We start from the raw sequence: 18,459 nt of genomic DNA, 5'->3' as shown, positions 1-18,459 counted from the left end.
CCTCCACCCAGTGGCACCCCATGAGATTCATGGCTGAGCAGGAATTTGAATCTGAGTCCTCCCAGTTTAGTTCCAGTCCTATAGCCCAGAGGTTGGGAATAAGACTTGGCTGTTGGGTTAGATGGGTCCTTAGCATCTACACACACACACGGAGAGAGAGAGAGAGAGAGAGAGAGAGAGAGAGAGAGAGATGGGGCTGCCTACCTTCCAGTCACCTGATTTCACAATGATGCCAGGTGAGCCATTTTACCTTGGCAGCATTGCTTGAAGATCCCATTTGATGTGAGCAGAGCTTGAAGTTGCTGCCAATCAACTGATTGGCACCGACTTCAAGCCCTGCCTTTTTGGCAGGAATCAGCTACTGTCTGGAGTTGCTAAGCAAAAACTCCAGTGCGTAGCTGATGCTAGCTAGTTGACACTGACTTCAAGCCCAGCTGTCGAGGATGGAACCTGCGACCTTCTGCATGCAAGGCAGATGCTCTACCACTTTGCCTTTCCCTTATAATATATTGTCCCAAACAGCAATGCATAAAAGGGGCCACATTCTAAGTGGCTACTGCATGTTTGTGGCAGCTTTAGCTCATCCTTTGAGGACCATAGATCTGTGGAAGCACAAGGTGCAATTGAGAAGTTAGCATTACATCTTCGTGAAGGTAGGATTGTCTAGCACCACCTGTTGGTGAACTTGAATTGTTAGTAGTATTGAATTTTGCGTCCAGAGCACGAGGTGCCATGGGTAAAATGAACTTGTTGGGAGAAGCATCACGGAAGCAGGTTCCCCCACACCCATACAGGTTTGTTTGGCTCTAGAATAATGTCTGAAAAGTCCAGGCTTATACGTTGCTTAGAATTATGCCGACTCAATGTCTCTTTAAATGCCCAGAGCCCTTTTAGCAACTCACTGTGAGTCACCATCTTGGAGAAGTGTAGAGAGAAGCCATTGGTTGAACACAATACAAACAGAGGTATTGAATCAAAAAGCTTTTAGTAGTTTTAGAGTTCTGTTGTAATGGGTAACTGTTGGCAGAAGGCCTGACTTTCATTAGGCGCATTAAAAAGTATCCTAGTGCACAAGGAAAGTCTGCTTTGAAGTATTTGCTTATCTGTTCTTTGTGCCGTCCACTCCTTTTGAATTTGTGAGCATTGTTTGGGACCGAGCTTGCTAACCTTGCTTACACGTTTTGTGTCTTGCCAAAAGCATTTTCCAGTTCAGTTATCCTCAGCACTTGTTGCAAACCTATTCCAAGGCCACCTACCTGCTTCCCCTGTCCCAGTTCTGGTGGCAGTGGAGACGGAGAGAGCCCAGAAAGGTCTGCTTGGGTCACCAGCTCGCTTGTTCTGCGGGTCTGCTTGCACATGCCACCTGCCTGGCCCATCATCCTGCCTTCTTCTTGTCACTGTGGTCTGCTTGTGGCAATGACAGAGAAAGTGCAGGAGGGCCTGTGTGGCCTTCTCACTTGTCTGCTTGATTGCTCTACTGCACATGTGCATTTGTTTGTCAGCATGATTACGGCTGAAGATAAATCTGGTATAGAGACATTTTAACCCCAGCCTGACTTCATTGTTTTCAGCACTCTGTCTGCTGCGGTTCAGCTTCTGCTAAAACCTACATTGTTCATCTCGCTACCTGCAATGGCCAAGACTAACACAATTAAACGTGCAATTAATTTTAATGCAGGGGAAGCATCAAAAACAATTCAGAAAACGATGTCATTCATATGTGCCAAATATGTGTGAGAGTGCAAAGAGACATTTTATTCCCACTCTTATGACCAAATGCAGCCTCCCTTAATTAAGATGATTAGCAGTAGCATGAAGACAAAGAAAAGGAAGTTGTTCTTCCACACAACAGATATTAAACACGCAAAATTCTCTACTATAGGATGCGGTGATGACCTTGATGGCTTTTCAAAACAACTGGGAAAATTCATGGAAGATAGACCAATTCATGGTGGTTACCCTTGAATGTTATATGCAACTTTTGCATACAGAGCCAGTAAGGTTATTGCAGAGGCATTGTTGGCATCTGTGGGGCTTTGGGTCTTGATGTCAGGGACCCTCCTTTCCTTCTGCTAGTTTCCCTCTTCTCCAGTTGTTTGCTTCCAAATAACAGATACTGAGAACAAACAACAGAGAAGGCCGTCTGTCTGTATAAGTGGCCAGAGGCACCTGGCGAATCACCTTCAGACTGCTGTTCTAGATGGACTTTGAGCTGATCCAGCTGGAAAATTCTTATTTTCTGTGTGTGCATGCATCAGAGTTTTTTATAGTTGCTACTTTATCCTCCACAGGTTCTGCCTTTTGACCTTTTTTCATGTCTACAGTTAAGCTAGAACTGTATGACTTGATCTGTTATGCTGGGGTGGAGAATCAGTGGCCTTCTAGATGTTGTGAGACTGAAACTCCCATCATCCCTGACTTACTGTCCTTGCTGGGAGTTGGGATCCAGCAAGACCTGGGGAAGCACATCCTTGCATTAAGGTGAACCACCCATGTATTATTGGTTGCCTGACAGGAGCTAGCCAGCCTCTTCCACCCCCCATTTTTACACAGCAAGCTTTCCACTGTGGGTTGCCATCCATGGCTGTTTGGTGGACGGCACTTGACCTTGATGGGTCACATGTTGTGCAGGTCACTTGTGAAATTGGGCTCACAGTGGAAGTCTGAGGGAAGTGCTAGAAGAAACGATAAACTCAGTGCATACATGTACCATCGTTTGGAATTCAAAGCACTACACACAAGATCTGTGTGTGCATGTTCTTTGGGCAATGTGATACTCTCTTGACGTTTGTCAGACTACAGTTCCCATCAGCCCCAGCAAACATGGCCTGTGTTCCTCAAAGTGGTAGTCCAACAGCATCTGAAGGGCACCGTGTTGGCTACTCCTGCTCTAATATTTGGAGTCAGCCTTCTGGGAGGCCTCGTGCAGCGGCAGAGCTTACTGAACAGGCAGCTCTGCAAATTATTAACTGGTTTATTAAACTTGCAGTAGCACGGTGGGGACAGGGGGTTGAGACCGAAAGACTCTCTTGGGCTCACATTGCTTATGAAAAAAATTAAATAGCAAATGTACAGAGAAGTAAGCACAGCCGTGTGTGTGTGTGTGTGTGTGTAACAGAAACAAAATCCAATTCCCCAGATGTTTGTCAGTGAGTTAAACTCCTTTTCTGGTTGGATTTGAAAGGTGCCTTTTTTTCCTTCTTCTTCTTTGCCTTGGCTGTTGAAATAGGAGAGAAACGGGCTTTGATTACTCAGCATGAAAGTAGAAATAACATGGAACTGGAAGGGACGAAGGAAAGATTAATGGGGCTGGAGCGGGAGGGAAGAGGCAGAAGGGCTCTTAAGCCGCCACACGTGACTGTTGTTTGAAGTCAACTCAAAGTCAACATTAAAAAAAGAAAAAGAAAAAAGGAGAGAGAGAAAGAAATCAACCTTGTAGAAACCGTACAAGCTCCCTTTGCCTCCCTCACGCTGTTTTGCTTGCACCTGCTGCATGCGTGCAAAGGGCTTGAGCAGAAGGCACTACGGCAGTAGTAGGAGAAGCAGCAGCAGCAGCAGCGTTTGAAACACTTGCATTGAGAACAGTTGGCACGGGCATATCTTGCGGGAGGCGTGTATTCCTCAGCAGACTCCCAGGAACTTGGTGGCGGTGCTGCTCAGCTGCTGAGCTGCTCAGCTGCTGATGCTGCCGGGGCTGATGCGTTTGCCGCGGGGAGTCGAGGGAGCAGGAAGGCAACAAATCATCCAGACTATCGGAAGGGGAGGCGTTTCCTTGCATAATAATTGGGGGAAGAAGAAGCCCTTTGAAGAGCGCCCGTAATGGACAAATGTAGCCTTTTGGGAGATGCTGTCATTATTTTTGTGTGTGTCCAACCCATTTGCGGAGATAAAAAGGAGTCGGCGAGGAGCATCCAAGGCAATTCTTTGGAGCCCCTGTTTTTGGTCATTGTTCTCATGTTCTGCTCCTGCATTGCTATTTGCTGACCTATCCCAGTGGAATCTATGCCCTGCCTTCTGCATTTGCTCCACCCTATACGGTTCCAGCTGAGAAGAAGCACCGATTCCCCGTTCCAAACCCTGCCACGAAACCCCCCACGAGGCACCTTTCGTGGACGATATACCTTTACGTTGAAAGTCTTTTGTCGGGACGTGACATTGTTGCCATTCAACGGGAAATGACATTTTTTGCAAGCTCGAGGAGCAGGGAAGAAGGAAAGGAAACTACCTGAAATCACTAGCAAAGAAGGGGCGATACCATATCTCCTTTAAAGAGCTCACCGGCCACATTCCACCAAGACCAGGAAGATCAGAATTTAGGAAGCTCGGGGAAAAGATGCCACTCAAAATAGTCGTAAATGTAAATGATGGATTGCAGTGTGCCATCTAGAAGTGGGTTTTAGCACATGCTTTTGGGTTGCGACTATATCTCTGGCCTGCATGATGCCCGAAGACAGGAATACGGGGGTCCGTGCCTCAGGTGCCTTAGCATCATCCCCCTTTGTTCCCAAAACTACCTACAGGAGAATCAAGCGGTGTTTTAGTTTCCGCAAAGGTAGGTGCAGTTTGTCATTGTCGTTGCCTTTTATCTCCACCCCCCCCCCCCCGCTCCCCGCTTTCAGAGTCTTTTCTGAAAGGTTCGGGGCTGTGAGGAAGAAGAGCTGTTGTGTTTTGAATAGAAATTCAGAAACAAAGGGCAAGCAACAATAAAAGACGCCAACGCTTGCTAGGCTGGTTTTATTTATCCTTGATTTGTTGTTGCGCGGTTACTGAGTTTTTCTTCTCCAGTCTGCAACCTGCAACTGGACATTTTTTGACAGCTCCTATAGGGTTAATTATTTTTAAAAAATACTGTGCACCAGTGCTAGGAAAATCCGTCAAGCACCAGGGATGCTGGCAAACCAAGAACACTTGGTTCCGCTTTAGCGTGGAAGAGGGCTAGAGGTCCAGCTGTTAGAATTGAAAGATGTCTGATGAGCTAAATAGAACTTGCAGTACACACACCTGATTCTTTCCCTGTTAACATTTTTTTTTTTGGTAGTGTGGCTTCTGCTTGCTTGCTCTTCTTCTGCAGCTCCATTTCACCTGCTGCAGAAAATGTCTTCAAACTTGTTCCCCCCACCCCTTTCCTGGAATGTAGTGCTTCTAATCGATGTGTAGGATTCTCACTGGGCGTGTGTGTGCATGCATGTGTGTCTCAGCTCAGCTGGTGGTCATGGAGGAGGGAAATTTGTGTTACCAAAGAGAAGAAATGACAAGATTGCAGGGTGTAATTGCATAGCCGTGCTGGACCAGACCAAGGTTCTCTCTATTCTATAGTATCCTGTTTCCTGTAACAGCCAGACAGATGTTTCCTGGAAACCCACAAGTGAGGTTTAAGGGCAGAAACCTTCCCACATTGATTGCCTCCAGCCCCTGGTATTCCGAGCCACCATGCTTTTGCATTCAGAGGTTCCACTTAGCTATCTTGGCTAATGAACCTTCAAGATCAGAGACAGTTCATCCTTGAGTGCACAGTATTGTAAAATATTTATACGCATCAATTCTGAGAACAACAGGAGGTCTTTTCGCCAGGATCAGGGAAACACTCGGCCATCAATATATGGAGTTGTGGGAGGTAGGGGGGAGATGTACATAGGAACCTGCCTCGGGTCAAGGGTGGCTTTGATGAATGCGTTACTGCTAACCTTATACTTCTCTCATTCAGTTTATTGCCTTTGGGAACCTTTGAAGAGGTGAAGATAAATCAATGGCCGTGAGCCAGTTTCCTATGGCCGCTCGGCATGTGGCGAGGCATTTGGAAGGGGGCTGGACAGATTGCATCACGCATGTCAATCATTTGTCAAAAGGACAAATTGTGCTTTTACATGCCACTGCAAACTGGCCTTCTGGGGCTTGGGCACATTGTGCAGGGTTGCGGTTGTGGGCTTGTGACGAACTATTCAGACAGGCCTCTTTGTCACAAGTGTGGGAGAAACTAGAGATAAGCGAAACTCTCCCTCTCTGCCAAGAAATGTTGTGCATCTTCACAGCATTCCTTGACTGCCTTTGAAAACCCTGCAGGTATCTTTTGTCTTCCAAAGTTGCTTCCGTTTTTGCTTCGGGGAAAATTCAGTGGCTTACCTCTAAGGGTATGTGAAATCGCCGCCAGAAATTTTAGCCTGATCAAGAATTATTTTCTGTTTCCCGTCGTTCATGTCCAACATCATCTTAGGTGAAGTTTGTTTGTGGAATTGAAGTAAAAAGGTTCAGGGCACCTGCTTATCAGATTTCCAAGGATAGCTTTTGGTTGATGTTGCATGAGTGCATGGACCATATTCTTGGGAGATTTGCAGCCTACTGCATGGCCCCTTAGACACTGTCCATTGAGAATGTTGGAGAACAACCAGTCAGCCTTAGGTTTTCTGGGCACAGTTGTAATAAATGTCTCCTTGAAGTAGGTCATAATGCCAAGGTGACTTTCCCGCCTCTCCTATGACAAACGGCTTTTGATCTGCCATATCTGAACAATTATGGGTCAGCACTTAACCTACCATCTCTCAGCAAGGTGGTATATGGCAACCCAACTTCTGAATTCTTTTGTGAAAACTGTTTATCTAGATCAACCGTTTATCTAGATCATTCAAGATTCAGAACAGAAAATTGCAGAAAGCAGAGAATAGGAATGAATGGACAGTTCTCTGAATGGAGAGCTGTAGAAAGTGGAGAAACCCCAAGGATCAGTACTGGGACCTGTGCTTTTTAACTTGTTCATAAACAATCTAGAATTGGGGTGAGCAGTGAGACAGCCATGTTTGCTGTTGATATGGAATTGTTCAAGGTCACTAAAACAAAAGGAGATTGCAAAAAGGTCCAAAAGGACCTCTCCAAACTGAGTGAATGGGCAGGGAAATGGCAGGTGCTATTCAGTGTAAGCCAGTGTAAAGTGATGCATGCCAGGGCAAATTTTTTTTCTTAATTTCACATTTATGCTCATGGGGTCTGAACTGGCAATGACTGACTACAAAGGAGGTCCTTGGGGTCATAGTGGACAGCCTGATGAAGATGTCGACCAGGTGTGAAGCAGCTGTGAAAAGGGCAAATTGCATGTTAGGGATCATTAGGAAAGGAGCTTGATTGTAAAACAGTCAAATCTCATAACACTAGAATACAAATCTATGGTGTGACCACATTTGGAATACTATGTACAGTTCTGGTTGCCTTGCCTCAAAAAAGTTTATTGTAGAGTATGAAAGGGTTCAGAAAAGGGGAACCAAAATGATCAAGGGGATGGAGCCATTCTCCCATGAAGAAAGGTTGCAGCGTTCGGAAGTTGTTTGGTTTAGAAGAAAGGCTGCATGATAGAAGTTTTACCATTGTGCATGGCACGGAGAAAGTTGAAGCTAGAGAAAAGATGTTCTCTCTTTGTCATAAAACTAGAATTTGTGGACATCCAATGAAGTTGAGTGTTGGAATCTTCAGGGCAAATAAAATAAAGTACTTCTGCAAGCAGCCCATAGTTAAACTATTGAACTCTCTTCCACAGGAGGCAATGGCAGCCACCAACCTGGATGGCTCTGAAAGAGGATTAGACAAATTCATGGAGGACAAGGATATCAATGGCTATAGTCCAGGGGTCAGCAAACTTACCACGCCTCGGACTGGTGTCTCTAGCCCTGATTGTGTGGCGGGCCAGAGCGCACACTCTATTTCTGGTGCACTTCCGGGTCAGAGGAGCACCAGAAATAGCTTGTGCACGGGCCTCCTCCGGCCCGGATATGCACCAGAAATAATGCTTACGCATGCACACAAGCTATTTCCAGTGCTCCTCCTACCTAGAAGTGGGCAGCCGCGCCGCACCATGCCAGTAAGAGCGGGGGGCAGCAGCGGGCGGCAGGGGTCACTGCGGGCCAGATAAATGAGTCCCTCGGGCCATATCCAGCCCACAAGCCTTAGTTTGGAGACCACTGCTATAGTCTACATCCACTGACGGAGGCAGTAGGCATCTGAATACCATTTGCTACGAATCATAGGTGGGGAGAGTGTTGTTGTGCTGATGTCCTGCTTGCAAACATTCCACAGGTGTCTGGTTGGCCACTGTGAGAACAAGATGCTGGCACAGATGGACCACTGGCCTGATTCTCCAGACTCTTCTTAGGTTCTTTTGTTAAGTGGTCACGGCTGGCATATATTTGTATCTTGCTTTTCCACCCAGGAGCTCAAGGATGTGTATATTTCCCCCACCTTCCCCTTTTAACAGGCTTACGAGGTAGGCTAGGTCAGTGTTTTTCAACCACTGTTCCGCGGCACACTAGTGTGCCACGAGATGTTGCCTGGTGTGCCGTGGGAAATTACTTTATATATAGTCAATATAGGCACAGAGTTAAATTTTTTAACATTTTCTAATGGTGGTGTGCCTCGTGATTTTTTTCATGAAACAAGTGTGCCTTTGCCCAAAAAAGGTTGAAAAACACTGGGCTAGGTTACGTTAATATATGTGCATAAGCAGCAGTCCTTGTCAATAGGTGCAGCGGAACCAATCCGTATACCGTGCACCAGGCCCAAGAAATCCTGTTAGCATCCCTTGCTATCCCTATGGGGTAGAGAAGGGCAATTCTGACAGTTTCCATTTCTCTCCATTTCTCCTTTTTCAAGGCTTCATTGCAATTCTGTTCTCCACATTTCCATATCACTTTGTGATATATATATATATATATATATATATATATATATATATATATATATATAAAACGAAGTCCTCGTGAAAATTCAGTGGCAACTAATGTGAATTTCTCCTCCTAATATACACATGTTGAGATGCAATTCTGCCCGATGTACACATTTTTGCTTTCCAGCTCCCCTGAAAGTACTGCATTTTTGTATTTTGTTTTCGCTAAAATCTTTTTATCGGCACTTTACCCCAGTATTTGCACTTCTTGTCTGGAGAACAGATTTGCAAAATTCAGAGAACTGCGAACTTCAAAGGGTGGCTGTGTTTTGGTTCCAGTACTGTTTGGGGACGTGCAGATTGCCTGAGTTTGTCCTTAAATGCAAGCCAAATCCAAATTCTCCCCCATCCCAAGAATGAAATCCCCAGAGGGCAGCCTGCATGTTTCAACTTGTGGGGAGGTGTGAAACGAATAAGATGGGAATCTTCTCCATATGGAAGTGTTTCAAGTAGCATTCTAGAAGTTTTGTAGACAGGTGAAATCTTTTTTTTTTTTTTGCAGATATATTTTTATTTTCAAAAATAAACAAAACTTAACACACATTTGTCACATACAGTTTTTACAATATTACAAGAACTCCGCCGAGTTTTGACTTCCCTCCTCTACTTTAGTTTTCTTATTTTACATCATTCGTCCGCTTTCCCTTAAATCTCAAATTTTATTTCCCCTATTACAATATCTCCATCTTTAATCATACTTTTCTGCTAGGTTGCAAGTATTCTGTTAGACCTGTTAGTGATTTACATAATTATAGACTTCTAAATATTTCAAAAATTTACTCCAATCAGCTTGAACCTGTTGATCTCTCTGGTCTCTTATCCTTGCAGTCAGTCTCGCTAGTTCCGAATAATCCATTAATTTTGTTCTCCATTCCTCTACCGTTGGTACAGTTGAAATCTTAAAACCACAGCTGAACAAGGAGTGGTGTTTACTTGTACCCGGGTTTGAGAGCTTTTCACTTATTGCTGTCCATCCTCTATTCAGACCTATCTCCCATTTCTGCTGCCTGAACTTCCCACACCCTCCTTTGTACTGTGCTAGTCCCAGGAGAGGTGGAAGTGGTCCTTAGGCAAGCACCACCTCTTCACTAGAAGTGGAGTGGTTGCTAGGCACCCACAGCACCATGCAATTTTTAATTCTTTCACGGCATGTGCCATAGGTGCCACTAGCTCCAGCCAGCTGAGGGGAAATGATGGCAGTGCCAGTGGACTCTCTTGCCAGCAGTAGGACAGAGTTACCTGGCCAGGGCACCAGGCCCATTCATAATATATCTATTGGAGGAACAGTATGTGCTCTTGCCTTGCATCTGACGTGTTCTTGGCTTCTGTTATGCTCCAGCCATAACTATTCGTGGAATGTTCAGAACTTGGTGAGAATATTAACTGTTTCATCTGCAGACAGTCAGTTCTGTGCTCACCCCCGCCTTTTAATTTAACCATCCCAGGCATCTCAGGAGGAAAAAAATATATGAGGCTGTCAGCTGTTTTCACCCCTACATAGTTCAACACTGTGACCTTCTGTTCTGAAAGCAACAGGAGTGAATGAGGGCACCTTCCCTTGGGGGTCTCGTCTGTGGCTATATAAGAGGAAGGTCAGGAGAGGGCAACCAATACACCTTCAGACCCCTTCAAGCCACAGTCGCCAGTGAGATTGCCTGCACTGGCCGATCACTCACCTATTACCTGGCCTGGAGTGATTGCAGGCTATGCAAGAAGGAAAAAAGATCCCTCCTTTTTTCAGATGTCCACTCCCCCTTTTTTTGTATGTATGTGCTGAAATGACCCATTCACAAGTGTTTCATGAGCTCCAAGGAGGTTGTGTTTCTTTCATCAGCAAAGAAATGTCGAACAGCATGGACTAAAGCAAACAGGGCTGCATTGGAGCACTGGGCAGAGATGATAGCACAGGACAATGAAAAGCAAAGCAAACACTCCATTCTGATCATTATATTCTCATATTTCCTGGGATTAGGAACTGATAAGCAAGGGACTTAAAGAAATGGAATTGGTAATTTGTGTGGGGTTTTTTTTGTCTCTGGTAGGATTGCCATAAAATATTATTTAAAGTACAGTTGAGCCAAAGATTGTTGGAAGAGTTTCTTCAGAGAAAAATTCTGAGAATTTTCTCTGCTCTCAAAAAGATGCTGATAATGATGGGGGGAGGGGTTGTGTGGACTCCCATCCCCCCCCAACCCCCAGAATAACACTGTGCTCAGGGCATTGTGGGGTTTACAAAATGGCAGCCAGGCTCCAGAAATGGAAATTGCACTGTTGGTTCTTGTGAAAGCAGTAATACAAACCAAAAGCATAAGAATAAAAGCGAATAAGTTGTGCCATTGCTTGTGTGAGTCGTCCCCCAAGAAACTGTTTTCCAAATTTGCCCCCTGCAAAATGAGGAAGAAAGATGCCTTTGGTGGAATGCAAATAGGAATACTATGCATTGCTACATTGGGTTAGACAAGTGGCTCCATGTAAGTAATGCAAGGGGAAACTGGCCCTCGGTTCTTGGATGTCAGCTTCCATCAAGCTTCAGCCAGCATGGCCAACAGTCAGGGATAGTGGGTGTTGTTATCCAACAACATCTGGATGGCCATAGGTACACCACCCTTGATTTATACCAGACCAATTCAGGAGGAACCAATGGTTTTCCTGGAATACTTGGGACCTGTATTTTCTTCCTCCAATCTGCTGCCTTGACTGGATCACCATAAGCAATAAGAAAGTGACAGGAGGGCAAGTGGAGGACCACAGGCTCCATGATGTACCTAAACATTGTCTTCCAACAATGGTTTCCCAGACTCAGGTACTTAGAGGCATGAAAATAAAGGTGCAAGATCCCTGGGGCCCTGGGTGCCCGAGCACCCACAAAATTCACCATGAAGGGGACGGGCACCCACAAATTTCAGTGCCATGCACACTGCATGGCACCCACAGTTGCGGCGCCAAGCTGGCACTCCAGCATGAAAATATGGCCTTCATGAATATTTTACTATCCTCGGTGCATCCGTCAAATCTTTTTGAAAATCCATTAATGCGAGTGGCCATAGCAACATCGTTGCCAAAATTAGTTCTGCAGATCAATTGTGCATTGTGTGACCATGTGCTTCCTTTTGTTTGTCACCTCTGCATTTAAGTGGTTGTGCATTTTCTGGGAGACCAAGGTGGAGAGGAGCTGGTCACAGCAGGTGGTGGAGACACCCTGGCTTCTTCACCAGTCTGACTCATCTCTGCCTCTTAGCCCCGCCCCCCTCCTCTCCAGCCTCCTTTCTGCCTCTGATTCTGGACTGCCCTCTATCATAGACTCCTCCTGCTCACTAAACCCTGTTTCCTCTTCAGCTTCCGACAACTCCCTCCTCCCAATCTGCTCCCTCTTCTCCCTCTGGCCGCTCATCATTGTCCCACCACCAGTCCCCTGGCTCTGAGCCATCTTTACCTGGGGGGTTCCCTAGCTGGTGCCTCCCACCATCCCTCTGCTTCCAGCAATTCCATGACATAGGCTCAATTAGAAGTAAGGCATTTAGTGTGGATGGTTCCATTCTATGGGAGACCCTTCCAGCAAAGATTCGACAGGCAATCCTCTCTTTTGACTTCCAGGCGACTATTGAAGAAGGCATCTCTGAAAATAAAATGCTGAATTGAGAAACGTCCAGGAACATTGGTATTTTCTTTATACTAGTCCATCTCATTCAGTATTGTCTACAATGACTGGCAGTAGCTGTCCAGGTTTTCAGGCTAAAAGTCTTTCCCACCATACCTAGAGATGCCAAGGATTGAACCTGGGATCTTCAGTATGCAACACAGAAGCTCTGCAACAGAGCTACAGACCTTCCCTATCTGAGCCAAAGCAAAACTGGAAGCAAAATAATGTTCTCCCGGAGCTTAGAAAGTCTAATTCAATATAGCTAATCCATAGTGCTAATACCACAATTAACTTCCTCTCATGTTGCTGGCTGTTGCATCTTCTCTGTTGCAAAATATTATACTGCTTGTAGCATCTGTTAAGGGCTCATTTCCTACCCCCATGCAGTAACACTGATGGTCTTCCTTGTGTGAGTGGTGTGTGTGTGTGGTTTGTTGTTGCTGGTTTGCTATGCTGCCCCCAAACAGATGGTGTCAAGGAAGGAGTCTGTACTTTGCAAGAAATAATGCTGACACCTAATGTTTCTTCCTTTCCCCCTTGCTTCTATTGGTTTTGCAAAAGAGAAGTTAAAAAGTGGTGCCGTTAAGGGGGCAGGAAGTCATATATCTTCAGAAAAATGTCCATGCACCTAGGGAGGAGGAGACAATAAAAACTCACGTAGACGTTTTGCTCTGTTGACTCACAGAGCATGTAATGTTCCTGCAGCCTTCTTACCTGAACAATTCCAAAACCCTTTCATAAGCAGGTAGTCATAGAATCATAGAATTGTAGAGTTGGAAGGGACCCTGAGTATCATGTAATCCAACCCCCTGCAATGCAGGAATATGCAGCTGACCCTGGCATAATCAGGACCAACTGAGCTATCCTTTCAGCCTATGTTATAATACTTTATTATGAGAATATAAGAAGAGCCTGCTGGATCGGGCCAATTTTCTATCCAGTCTGGCAGTCTGCTTCACGGTGTCCAACCAGATCCCTGCAGGGAACACGCAAGTGGGACCTGAGCACAAAATCCCTCTTGCCCCCCTTTGGTGCCCAGAAGTATTACTGCCTCCAACCATGGAAGGAGAGCATAGCCATCATGGCTGGTAGACATTGGCGGCCCTCTGCTCCATGAATCTGTCTAATCTTCTTTTAAAGCCATGTGAGTTGTTGGCCATTACTGCCTCCTGAGAGAGTGAGCTCCATAGTTCAACTGTTTGCTGCATGAAGAAGCACTTTCTTTTATCTGCCCTGAATCTTCCAACATTCAACTTCATTGGAGGTCCCCAAGTTCTAGTGCTATGAAAATAACAGGGTATTTACCAACCACAAACAGCTGGTGTGAAGCTGCAGTGTGGTGTAGTGGTTAAGAACGGTAGACTCGTAATCTGGTGAACCGGGTTTGATTCCCTGCTCCTCCACATGCAGCTGCTGGGTGACCTTGGGCTAGTCACACTTCTTTGAAGTCTCTCAGCCCCACTCACCTCACAGAGTGTTTGTTGTGGGGGAGGAAGGGAAAGGAGAATGTTAGCCGCTTTGAGACTCCTTCGGGTAGTGATAAAGCGGGATATCAAATCCAAACTCTGCTGCTGCTGCTGCTGCTGCTGCTGCTGCTGCTGCTGCTGCTGCTGCTGTCGTCCCAGCACTGGTTTCTCTCCAGCTTATCTGACTGAAGTAGGGTGAAGGTGAGGTCATGCACCAACAGACCCCTTCTGTTATTTCTGCCAGCACATCCATGCAGCTTTGACCTCGCCGCCACTCTGCCACACCACAGCCCCCATCCAGGTATGATGAGAGGGCAGCTCCACAGTTATGGCCCACCACACCAGCCACTACTGGGACTTTATATAGCAGCTGTCCCATTATTTCTCCATGGCAACCGTGTGACATAAAGCAGCCTGAGAGTTTGAGACTGATCTTGTATGAATCAGATTCTTAATCTCAGGGTTGTGGGTTCAAACCCAACGATGGACAAAAGATTCCTGCATTGCAGGGGGTTGGACTAGATGATCCTTGTGGTTCCCTTCCAACTCTACGATTCTATGATCCTATGAACCAGTGTGCTTTGTGGCCGAGCTTCACTTGGACTCCAGGTCTTCCCTCTAGAAGTCCAGTGTTGTAACCAGTGCTGTTCTAGAAAAAAATGGTGCCGGCACTCACCATCAAGTTGTTACAGTAAGTGCCACACTTTTAACCAGTGGTTTTCTTTTAGGGGGGAAGGGGGTGCCAGTACTGTGTACCCTTGAGTCCCGTCCCCGCCCCCCAAGAAAGAAAAGCACAACTGCACCACACTAGCTCTCTCACTTTTGTTAAGCAGCAACTCCCATCTAGAGGGAGTGTGCTGTTTGAGTGTATTCCATTGCATGCATTTGCAGCAGGAAATTCCCCCAAGGCTGCTTCCTCCCTCATGTACACATGGCAGATGAAGTTGCACAGTGAACCGCACGGCAGATTTACGCGATGTAGAAATTTCATTCTGCGCGAAGCCGAACTGACCTATGCAGGCACCCATTCATCCTTTGCAATGGATGAATTTTGCGCTCGTCCTTAGTGATGAGAGTCATTTGAAATAATCACTGAGGCAGTCTGCTATTGGGCGGTGTGGGTGGGTGTGTGGGTCAATTCTCTGCTTTATAACCCACAATATTTCATCTTGCTTGTGTAAGCAATGCATCCAATCTCCTGAGTTTGCAGCTGTCTTAGTTGGTGACAAGGAATCGTATTTCCCTTTGCAACATCACAGAATTTTGTAGAGCTAAGCCAAAGTGAGGGGAGGAGCGAGTGTATTTCGTTAACATGCTTCCTGCCTCCCCACACACACACCTCAAAAAAGCAAGTTGTCTTTATTGAAATAGAGCCCAGTTGCCCATCTGAGCTTTTTAGTATGCAGAGTGTGTAGCATACAGCCTGTGAATTTGACTAGACAATAGACTTTACCTGTTGTAATGCTACACAGAGATGCTTGTAGAATAAGGACAGAGTAGTTTGTTATAGAAAGGACATAACTTTGGTAGAAAAGGCTTCCAGTTCTAACCTAACTAACTAGTCTAGAGAAGACAAAGGTAGCCATGCTTGCTCCTTTGTTCTCAGAGGACAGATCCAAGGTGACATCTCATCTTGAGGTTGAAAAGAAAAGTGTGAGGAGGAAGTTGTGAGCAGGATGCAACCGAAGACATTTTAAGCCTAATGCTAAAGAGATAGAAGGGTCGGCCAAGAGGGATAGTCTGTGAATCTGGAGGTCCCTCACTCCGTTTGTCTTAACCCGATGCCAACCACTCTTCTGGAAGCTGAGTTGCACCCAAACTTCCAACACACTTTTTTCCAAATAATATTTATTGTATTTTCTTTAAAAAAAAAAACTAATACAAACACAGCAAAAAATAGTAAAGAAAAAAGGTCAAAATAACACTACAATACAAAACATCAATCAAGAATAACAACAAACAGAAAACGAACCATCATACTAAAAATCTCCACTTTCTTCTCATCTTTTATGGACTTCCTCCTATTTCCCCTTATTTGCGTCCCTTAAGAATATTTCACGTAACTTCCGAATTTAAATTTATCACATATTTTATAATACTAATGAATCTTAAAACTAAAGCAATTTAAATCTAAAAACAGCTTAAATCTAAAACAATTTCCAACTCTATTTCCAACACACTTTTTAGCCATCTCGGGAGGCTGTGCTCAAAAGGGCACAGGTGTGTTCGCAGTGGGCAAAAGGGAATGCGTCCCCGTCACATTGGCAACCAGTGCCAATTCCATAGTTTTCCACACTGCACTGTGATTATCAAATGACCACCATACACAACGTGGCAAGTGGAGAGAAGATGTGCACCTGGGATTTATTGCCAGCGGTGCAAGCAGAAACTAAACCTGGGATTTATCATGACAAACTATAAATATTGTTACACACCACCCCGATCTCCGAGTGATGCAAGGTTCCCAGAGTTCCAGGCACTTACCCAGGGTTTGGTTTCCTCGGAATGAGGGACAGCAGAGACCGTGGTGTCTTTAGTATATCTGGTTTATTTGCACATATATACAACCTGAGCCTGTGATGGAGGGGCTCACAGCATTAACACCTGAGAAGGTCTTGCCTCTCCCATAGCCACAACCTCGGATTCAATCGGAAATCAGGCATGGCTCTTGCACCTCAGCCGCCCAGCCTGCTTCTTGCCTCTAGCTTCTTGCTCACATTCCCCAGCTCTGCCTTTGGACTTTCTAACTACCAGACAGTTGAGGGGGCTTTCTGTCACAGAGCCACTTCTTTGTTACCTTAATGATTCCTACCATTGCCAAGAAGCTTTTCTGGCTATTCCAACAATCAGATCCTTGTTGGATCCAGGAATTGAATCCTTGTTGGATCCGGGAACTGGAAGGGAATTAAAAGGGACTCAGGCATGCAGCCAACCCCCCCCCCCAAAAAAACCCTCACAACACTATTTTTATAAAGGCATTTTGGTTTTCATTAGGTCGGTTTGTGCCACATGGGACCCGCCCACCTGACTTCATCCCATGCGTGTCAGAGCAGCAGCTCATGAGGGGCCCTAATGGTGTGGGAGGGGAGCATGCCAGTAACTGCAAAAACAAGAGATTTCAAGCACCCAGCTGGCCGCAATGCCAAGTTGATGGGCACTGTTTGTTTAATTTATATACTGCCCTTCATCTGTGGATCCTCCTGGCAGACCAGAATACCCAGACAACGGAGAAGGCAGCCAGATTTGTTGAGAGGGCCATGAAATCGAGGGCTGCCAGCTGAACGATAACAGCACCCCCTCATAATTAAGATCTCATTTATTCTTGTTTTAATTGTGCCGGATTCTGATTCAGCTCATTTTATTGGTTTATATAGGTTTTTTTTATCAGTATCTGTAATATGTGTCTTTTTGATGCAATGGCCTGTAGGCTATGCAAATAAAGGTTGTTGTTGTTGTTGTTCTTGTGGATCACAGGGTGGTTTACAGTAGAAAAACAGCACAAAAAATGTACCACGCAAACAAAACAATTATCTCCCCCCTTGATGGGTCAGCAATTGGGTGGGCTGTGTTAGTATTTCACGCCTCAGATACTGCAGATGAGATTGGTGTAATCACATGCCTGTGACTGGGTGTTTTTCAGATACCCATCTATAGGGCAGTAGCAAGTGTGTTCCATGGTTTGTGGAAAGAATGTTCTGAGTTACTTGTGAAAGAGAGGCAGGGCATTTTAACAAGATCACATCATTCACTGCGACGGAGCAGAGGAGCAACAAGGCATCACAGGGGAATGAGAGTTCCGCACCATCAGGTAAGGCTTGTCTATGACAAGCCACACACCTCCTTTGTGCCCTTGAACTGAATTGCACACGGGGAAGGACATGTCATGGCACAAGAGCATTAAGATCTTGCCTCTCCTTCTCTGATGCCATAGATACCATTCACACTGAGTCAACTCTCACTTCCAATTATGTTCAAGGCTACTGTTCCTGCAGATGTGCTGCGGTTTATAGGAGGGGATCTGGGTATTCAAGGGCTAGTGAAAGTACACTGGACTCTACCAGAACCATGATGGTTTCCAAGTCCTGGGGCTCCCTTCTCTTGGGATGAATGGATTACAAGTGGCTGGAGTGCTGGACTTGGATCTGGGAGAATTAAGGTCAGATCCCACTTGGCCATGAAGCTCACCTTGGGCAAGTCACTGCCTCTCAGCCTACCCTACCTCACAGGGTTGTTGTGAGGATTAAATGTGGAGGAGGAGAGGGAGGTCCCCCAAAGCATAGTTTTTTAAAAAGTGTGCTAGGTTAATAATTTGGGAATAACAGCTAGCATGGGATAGATTTCTTTATTCATAGTAAGCATACATTTAAAGATTGGTAAGAATTCACTATTTTAATACACATTATTCAGGGGCGTAGCAAGGGGGGTGTAGGGGGCACGGTGCCCCATGTTCCATAATGGAGGGGGGTGACAAATTATCAAGGAACAATTACTGCCCTACTAGGGTGGTTCATAAAAAAAAACTTTTCTTTAAAAAAAATGCCTGCTCCAAAGGTCTTATCTTACTATACTAGGGATTATATAGCTATATATGAAATTTCATGCATATCAGTTAATATCTTGACCCTCCTCCTCCAAAATAGCTGTTTTCC

General features: G+C 45.4%; 1 protein-coding gene across 5 annotated transcripts in view; it reads left to right on the top strand.

The window, feature by feature from the left end:
• ARHGAP24 (Rho GTPase activating protein 24) overlaps positions 1-18,459 on the top strand; it is a 314,093-nt gene that overhangs the window by 264,850 nt on the left and 30,784 nt on the right. Inside the window, exon 1 of one of the 5 annotated variants that reach the window (XM_033160678.1) lies at positions 3,415-4,552. The exons of the other annotated variants lie outside the window; for them this stretch is intronic. Within the exon in view, the coding sequence (XP_033016569.1) occupies positions 4,438-4,552 (115 nt within the window). The 5' untranslated portion in view covers positions 3,415-4,437. Of the gene's footprint in view, positions 1-3,414; positions 4,553-18,459 lie in introns of those variants that run through there. 5 annotated transcript variants of the gene reach the window in all.

Source organism: Lacerta agilis, chromosome 9 (assembly GCF_009819535.1).
Source record: "Lacerta agilis isolate rLacAgi1 chromosome 9, rLacAgi1.pri, whole genome shotgun sequence".
NCBI lineage: Eukaryota > Metazoa > Chordata > Lepidosauria > Squamata > Lacertidae > Lacerta > Lacerta agilis.
Note: the sequence above shows the minus strand (reverse complement) of the source record. Positions and strands in the feature narration are given on the sequence as shown.